General features: G+C 34.8%; 1 protein-coding gene across 1 annotated transcript; it reads left to right on the forward strand.

The window, feature by feature from the left end:
* The first annotated feature begins 735 nt into the window (after positions 1-735).
* Positions 736-8309, forward strand: LOC130949095 (zinc finger BED domain-containing protein RICESLEEPER 1-like). The gene is made up of 3 exons (XM_057877919.1): positions 736-957; positions 6690-7175; positions 7299-8309. Exons 1-3 carry the CDS (start codon positions 736-738, stop codon positions 8307-8309), a joined length of 1719 nt encoding a protein of 572 aa, XP_057733902.1.
* The last annotated feature ends 245 nt before the right edge of the window (positions 8310-8554 follow it).

Here is an 8554-nt window from a genome sequence, read left to right on the forward strand (position 1 = left end):
GCTTATTTTTGTTAATAGTTAGAATTGTGTTTTTTTTTTCTTATTTCTTGATAGCTTTTGTTTTTATTTTCTCTCTTTTCTATGAATTCTCACCTTTTTGGCTTGGAATTTGATTGTTATAATATTGTAGGGAATGACAATCTTAATGATGGCGTGCACTAAGGGTTGAGGGAGGAGTCACATTCATATGGTCAATCTTCATGGCAATCTTCCCTTCCATACTACTATGATCATACTTCATCCTATAGTGCATACCAACCAATTGACTATGGTGAACCTTGCCATGATTACCAAACTCAACCACCATATTCCTATGAAGTCTACCTTCAACATTATCCTCAACCACAACACCATCAAGCCTCACTATGTCACCAAATACCTCCATGGGATCAATCTCCATATCCATCTCACAACCCACCTTATGAACCACCATCACTCCAACATCACTACCCCCATAATCACCTTGACCAACTACCTCCATATACACCATCTCAATATTCTCACCGTTATGAATCACCCCACATATATGAAGACTTTCTCCCATATGATGAGCCTTCTATTCCACCTCAACCTTCCTTGAATGATAATAAACAACAAGAATCAATCAAGCGTCATGAAGCTATCATGGCTACCTTGGCCAAAATCTTAGCCCGCTTAAAATAGCCACATTCATGCCACAACCAAAGCAATTTTGAAGATGAATTTTAGGAACCAAACTCAATTGAAGAGTGCATGATGAGGGAAGGTTTGGAACCCCAAGTGAAAGATGAAGAGTTGAAGCATGATTCGTCACAAGTGGAAGAAATTGAGCTTATTGAAGTTGAAGAAGTGGTTGAAGAATTGGGGAGGATTGAACAAGAAGTGGAGGTGATCAAAGAGGAGCACAAGGGAGTGAAAAATTCAAGGTTATTGGAAGTCTCCCTTCTTAAGCAACCATCCGATACACCATTTAAGTGGGTAACAATCTCATCCTTTAACTTCGCTAGCCCACATGAATATGTTTTGTTGAAAATAAATGGTCAACTTAGGATTCTTTGTGGAGTGCTAAGTGAGAAAGAGATCAATGTTGAATGGCATGGTGGATTAAGGCTAACTAGGGTTGAACCCTCAAGATTTGAGTCCCAAGGATGGTGTAAGATAGAATTGAATAGTTTTCAAAGGAGGATTTAGAGCCTTGATGAGAATTCAAGAATTTGGTCACCCCATTGGAAGCTTGAAGATCAACAAGGAAGGGTGTTGACGAACAAGATTTGGGATCCCGAAGGACATTGGAAATGCAAGCATTGGTGGGGATTCAAGGAAGGATTTAAGCACAAGCCACCATAGGAAAAGCTTAATTTAATTGACCAACTTAAGGACAATAAACAAAAGTGTTAAGTGGGAGACACCCCACTATGGTAACATCCTTCTATTTCCTCTCTTCTTTTAGCTTTTACTTATTGAATTTTGATTCTTTTGGTTAGTTTAGTTTAATTGGATTCTAGGCCTAGTTTAGTTGTATTTTAGTTCTAATAATGTGTTTTTGAGGGATAATAAGTTTTGGGGTTGAAAAATTTTGTTGGTTATCATGTTTGGTGTCTTAGAGCCTTTAAAATTTTACAAAAGCAGATTTTTGTGCGTAGACACACACTTGTGCGTTCGCACACATGCTCCTTTTTCATTGATTTGTGCGTGCGCACAAACCTGTGTGTATGCACAAAAGTCCCATTTCCATTGATGTGTGCATACGTATGAATAGTTGCGTACGCACACTCCAAATTTTGCTCTCTACTGGGTGTGCACGCACAAACCTATGCCTGCGCACATATGACCATATTTTGCTTGAATAAAAATTGCCTTTTATGCGTACACACCGAACTGTGCGTATGCACACCTCTTAATTGCCTCTCTTCCAGGTGTGTGCGCACATGCTTATGCTTACGCACACCCTACATTTACCACCTAATGTCATACGCACACCTGTCTGTGCGTACGTGCAAGTGTCGTTTTGGGCATAATTTTGAATTAAGCCCTAACACACTTACACTCCCTCTCCTCCATTCTTCATCTTTTATTACTCGGGTTCTTTTCTTTTTTCTCTGCTTACCTTGTCTACTTTTAATTGAATTTTAGTTTTTATTTTGGTTATTGCTTAAATAAGTTGCAAGTGTTTCTTTGATGATTAATTGGGCTGAATATTGATTGAAATTGGCTTAAAAGTTGATAGATATGTGCACCATGCGTTAAGTGTTCGATGAAATACTTGAATGAACTTTTAGTTTAATGCATGTGTTGTAGCTACCATATGTGTTGGACTATATCCTTGTTTGGCATTTTAATCAAGAGTTGTGCACTTTTAAATGATTATGATGTTGTTTTGGATTGAATTTCAATAATACACTTGTCTGTGGCTTTGATTTACTAGCACCAAACCAACTTGGAAATGTTATATGTAGTTTCATATTTGGTGAAATTTTTAACAAGTGCATATTGAATTTAGTGAATTGAATTGAATTGCTTCTTTATCTTAGTTTTCCAATCAATATAATCCCATGCCAAGGCACTTGTTCTTTAATACTTTGCATTTGTTTGAGTGACTTGACTTGATTTTTATCAAGCTTGTCCCTTTTTGGAACGATTACTTTGTCCATGTGATTATTCTATTAGTTTTGAGGATGAATAAGTAATGTTCTTTTCATTGTAGAATTGACTATTGTTTGTTGTTGTATTTCATACTAACTTTGCGCATTCACATGCACAATTGCAATATCCAATAATTTCATAACTCAATTCACGTTAGTTATGGTCATGTAGGTTTGTTTGTGCTTTAACTTGTACTTATTCTTTACTTGTGATTTAGGCCGCTTAATTGAGTAACACATGCTTATTTTTTTCATAGTTTGGTTGACATTTAACCGGCCAATATGTGTGTTCTAATTGCGCGCACATTTAGAATACACACTTTGACTTTTATCATACCACACTACTATGAACTCTTCCTCAATTCCTGTTTGTTTGTTTTATACAGCAGCCCGAGCCTCCCGCGTCCACTAGCTGAAGGTGGAGGAATTTAGAACTTCTATCTCCTTGGATTGTGTACATGCACAGAGAATCGTGCAACGCTTAAGTGTGGGGGAGAATTTGTGATTTTGGGACGTAAAGTTCTCTTTCCAAATACTTTGCACTCTACTTTATTTTTCGTATTATGTTTTTGTGGATATTTGTTAGTATTTTTTTTTTACTTTTGCACTGTTTACTCTTATTTTGTTTGGTTCTATATATCTTAGTTTATTTTTAGTTTCATTTCTAATATTGCATTTCATCTTTACATGGTGTATAGTTTATAGATATTAGTTGTGATTGGATATTGTAAATAGTATAGTACCAAATTTAATTTTATCTTAATTGTTCGTGATAACTTTTGAATAGTGAAATTTAGAAAAAGAAGTAGGAAATTTTTGAAATTGCATCCAACACAACATACATACATAGGAAATAATCTTGGCAAAAACAAAAAAAAAATTTCAAGAATTCTTTTTTAGGGCGTTCCATTGAATTGATTCGAAAATTATTTTAAACTTGCTTGAATTATTTTGTGGAACATAGAAGATAGATAGAATATATAACCTTGTGAGTTGTTGAGCTTTTAATGTGTGGTTGCATATTTTAACTACAATTTTTATTCTTGTGTGCTATGCTCCTTCTATGATTGCAGTATTTGGTTTGTTTAATTCTATATGTCTATTATTTGATGTATATACGTGCATTTATGTGATTGAGGCCATCACTTCATTTATAGCCCACTTAACCCAAATAGCTTACCATTTCATTTACCTTTGTTTACCACTTTAAGCCTATTAATTCCCCTTTTGTTCTTGATTAAGCACAACACTAGCTATAAACGGAAAAACAATAATGTCCCTAATTGAAATCTTTGATTAGCTTAAATTAGTAATATTGTGTAAGTTTAAGTGTGTGAAAAGCCGGGAAACATGGGTAGATGGAAATGTGTGTTTTAATTTTTGTTGAAAATTTGGGTATGCCCTCATTAGGGGTGTTCAAAAAATAACCAAAATGTGGTTAACCGGTTAAAAAACCATAACCACATTTTGGTTAACCAGTTTAATAAAACAATTTTGAAAACCATATCCATATATTTTAAAATTGGTTAACCAAAACCAAATTTAAAAAAACCGATTTTTAACCGGTTAACCAAAACCAAAATCAAACCTAATTTCAAATTCACACTTCCAGAGTTCGACAAAACCCAATTCACTCTTCTCCAGTTCGCCGCCGTCAACAGTTCTTCTCCTCTGCCTCTCGCCGGAGCTCGCCGGTGGTTCGTTGGACCTCTACCTCTACCTGGATTCGCGACTCTGTCTCTCTGCCTCGACCTCCCATTCGCGACTCTGTCTTCACTTTGATTCGCCTGAGTATCTCTCTTTTTCAGTTCTCTTCTTCTTTCGTCAGTGGCTCGCCGGAGCTCATCAGTTGAGGTAAGCCTTCTCCTTGCCCTTGGTTCTGAGTTCTGAGTTGGATTTATTATCTGGGTTTTTTCTTTTTTGTTGATTTGTTCTATTATGTTTCTTCGTTAGTATACTTCTGAGTTCTGACTTCTTCATTTTAATGGATTGAAAATGTGCAGATTTTAAATCTCTCAGTATTGAACTCTTCATTTCAATGGATCCTGCTGTAAGTTTCTTCTTCACTGTGGTTCACTTTTTGTTTGGTCAAGACTTAATTAATTTGTATGAATTGAATGGAGAATTGTTCACATTTAGTTTTTAAATTCTGGTTATGTAAATGGCTTTGGTAATTCAAGTGCATATGTTCCTATTTTTCTGTGATCAAGCTTTTATTTTGTTTTATTTAATTTGCCAATCATATGAAAAATCATTATTTAGTTGAAGAAAACTAACTTATCTTATACATGTTTCCGGCTTCTTTGTTCTGATTTTTGTTGAAGAAATAATATGGATTTTTGTTCTGATTTTGGTCCTGCATTCTTGTTTTACATTGTTATATGCAATGCTTATAGCTATGAGTTTGCAGCGTGTAAGTTGGATTGAGAATCATTGTTATATGCTAGTTTTGTTGAGAAATATTTTGGTATATGGTTGTAGGATGAGTGACGTAGGAATGAAAACAGAGTGAACTAATAGAAATTTGTTGTTTAGTACCAAATTCTGCTTAGAGATTTCTAACTTGAAGTACAGGTTCCTGCTAGATTCAAATATTGTAGGAAAACTATTCGACAAAATGTGAGGATTTAGCTCTTTTATGAAATTCCAGTGCTTCAGGAGTATAGAGGCAGGATATTAATTGAGTCATTGATCTAACATTAGATGAATTAATTAAAACAGTAATTGGTGGGTAGGTATATATGGTAGATAGAGAGTGGACAAGCACATAACAAAAGGTCTTTAACTTTAACTGTTAATTTTGTTAGACATTGACCATTTGAGTCAAATACAGGCACATAACAAATAGTAGCTTTATTCCATATACATATTAATTCTTGGCGCAGATCTTCTATTATTTATATTCTTGGCGTTTCTTAGAAACAAAACATACATGAATTTTAAGTCAACAACATGGTTCCACATGAAGCGTGTGTATGTGCATTCATTGTTCTAGGTATTTGCTATGATGTTTAAAAAATATTATAAAAAATAAAATGGGCAAAAATTCAGCACCAAATTACAGATACCACAAAATTGGCCTTGAATGTATATGCTATGCACTAATCAAGTTGTGTTTGCATATCTCTAAGCTAGACTAGTAGTATGAATATATTATTGGTTATTATTGCTTTCCCTTTAAACTTTTAAGATGCCTTAAATCTATTTCACTATTTTTATTACTTGGATCACTTCTATTATGAAGTATGAAAGTTGTTTTCATTATTTAAAAAAAAATATTATTTACGTACTAAAATTAGTTATTATATATTTAATAATTTAATTTTATTTTAAATTTAACTAATCCAGTTTCAACTACAATCCAAGAGTCATTAATTTATATTCTGCCTTTTCCAGCTAGTTCAGTAAGCTACACACTCTAGCTAATTTATATTAGGTCCCATCTTTTATTTGGTGATGAACATTATTTGTTACTGACACGTACAATTTAAATGTGCTAATATGGCACTCTTAGCTGTTATATATAATAGCATTTAGTTACCAATTACATATGCATCCCTGGCTAGCTTCACATGCTTTCTTAATTTCTTATTATTATTATTGTTAGTATTCACAATTTGTTGCGTTGTATATTGGTTATAAACAATAGTATTCACAATTTCTTATTGATTCAATGATACTGTACTTTCTGCGCGCTCCCTCATGAACCTAATGATGATGATCATCATCACAAATACAAGATATATTAAAAATTACTATGTACCTGGATTCAGTTGTCCTTTGTAGCTTGTGGTTTGAAGTATTTGATTTGATGTTATGAATGCTGTGATAATCAGTAATCCTGTTGTAGCTTTAAATTGTTATAAGTTTTTGAATTGGTATATATGTGTAGTTTCAAATTGATATAACTTATTCAGAAACTTTAATTGATATATATGTGTAGCTTCAATCACCTTTTGCACTTTGAATTGAGCTTGTTTGTACTTGTTTGTGAAAATCAACATTTTGAACACCCCTGGAATCAGTTTCAAAGTATTTAATAATTAGATTTTATGGCTTCTTATTCAGAATGAGGTAGCCAATTGTGATGTTCCCATATCAGAGTCTGCAGAGCATTCGGCTTCTACATTACCTCCTCTCCCAACCACATCATCTGAGCGCAAAAATCGATCAACAGTTTGGGACCACTTCAAGAGAACATCTGATGATGAAAATAAGGCTCAATGTCAACACTGTTTGAAAGTGATCAAGTGCGGGAATGGAACAAGTGCAATGAGATCACATTTAAAGATTTGCATAAGCAATCCCGGTTTAGATAGAGGCAAACGACAGAAAACAGGCACATCGCCTAGCCCAGAAGCACAAGTGGGTAGGTTTGATGCAGAATATGCCCGGGAAAAATTGATATCAATGTTTATTCGCGAGGAGCTTCCTTTTCGATTTGTAGAAAGTCAAGGTTTCAAAGAATATTCGGCGGCTCTGCAACCAGGATTCAACACTCTTTCACGTATTACATTGGCACGTGACATCTTGATGTTCTATGAAACAAAGAAGGTTCAACTTCAAAAATAATTTTCCAAATATGGAGGAAGAGTTTGTCTTACAACTGATAACTGGAGTTCGTGTCAGAATATGGCGTATATGTGTTTGACGGTTCATTTCATTGATGTGGACTAGAAGTTGCAAAAGAAAATACTAAATTTTTACCAAGTCACCGGCCACACGGGAGAGATTATGGATCAAAATGTTGAAGCTTGCTTGAATAGCTGGAAGTTGAACAAGATCTTGAGTTTGACAATTGATAATGCATCATCCAACGATGTAGGAGTTATGTATTTAAAAAAAAGGCTGATTTCTTGGAAGAGTTCAGTTTTGAATGGGGAGTATCTCCATATGTGGTGTTGTGCGCATATTTTAAACCTGATTGTGAATGATGGATTGAAGGAGATTGATGATTCGGTTGCCAAAATTTGGGATGCTGTGAAGTATTTTAGATCCTCAAATTCAAGATTAACTAGGTTCAAGGCATGTATTGCACAAGAGAATATTCCACATAAGAGTCTTGTTTGCATAGATGTTGAAATGCGATGGAACTCTACATACTTAATGTTAGTAGCAGCTTTAAAGCATCAGAAGGCATTTGAGCTATTAGAGATGCAAGACAAAAAATTTGTTGAAGAATTAAACAAGGGAAGAGGGGTACCTTCAATTCAAGATTGGGATTATGCTAAGTCCGTCTTACCGTTTTTAGAGATGTTTTACGATGCTACACTTCGTATCTCTGGATCCTCTTATGTCACTAGTAACTTATACATGAAAGAAGTGTTTGCTCTTGGAAGGAGGATTCAACAATATCGTGATGATGATGATTTGAGCATAAGTCTTATGGCAAGTAAGATGAAAGCAAAATACAACAAGTATTGGGGAAATGCAAAAACTATTAACATGTTGTTGTTAATTGCCGTAGTTCTAGATCCTTGCCATAAGTTGGATTATGCTGAGTGGTGCCTAGTTAATTCTTTTGGTGCGGAAGTGGGCGGTGAATTGAAGACAAAGTTGTCTTCTTGTCTTCATTCACTTTATAATTTATATCAAGGTGCAGATGAAGGAAACCAAGATGATACCCTCTCCCAACTGAGTCCAAGTGATAAAGCCAAAGACATTTATGATATGGGGTTATATCGCTGATCAACTGGTCGCAAATCCAATCTTAAATCTGAGCTTGATCATTATTTGAATGAAGACTGTGAGCCAGATGATAAGCCTTTGGATATTCTAGGATGGTGGAAGGTTAACTCGAATCGGTTTTCCGTCCTAGCAAATATGGCACGGGACATATTGGCTATACCAGTTTCAACAGTAGCTTCCGATTCTGCTTTTAGTATGGGGGGAAGAATCATCGATCAATATCGTAGCTCATTGACTCCTAAGAT

The sequence above is a fragment of the Arachis stenosperma genome, chromosome 9 (genome assembly GCF_014773155.1).
Source record: "Arachis stenosperma cultivar V10309 chromosome 9, arast.V10309.gnm1.PFL2, whole genome shotgun sequence".
NCBI classification, from domain to species: Eukaryota; Viridiplantae; Streptophyta; class Magnoliopsida; order Fabales; family Fabaceae; genus Arachis; species Arachis stenosperma.

Bases quoted from the DNA above. Each gene is read 5' to 3' on its own strand.
- LOC130949095 (XM_057877919.1), top strand. From the start codon at position 736: ATGAGGGAAGGTTTGGAACCCCAAGTGAAAGATGAAGAGTTGAAGCAT. The intron at 958-6,689 runs GTAACAATCTCA...CTTCTTATTCAG, and splicing joins CCGATACACCATTTAAGTGG to AATGAGGTAGCCAATTGTGA. The intron at 7,176-7,298 runs GTTCAACTTCAA...GATGTGGACTAG, and splicing joins TGTTCTATGAAACAAAGAAG to AAGTTGCAAAAGAAAATACT.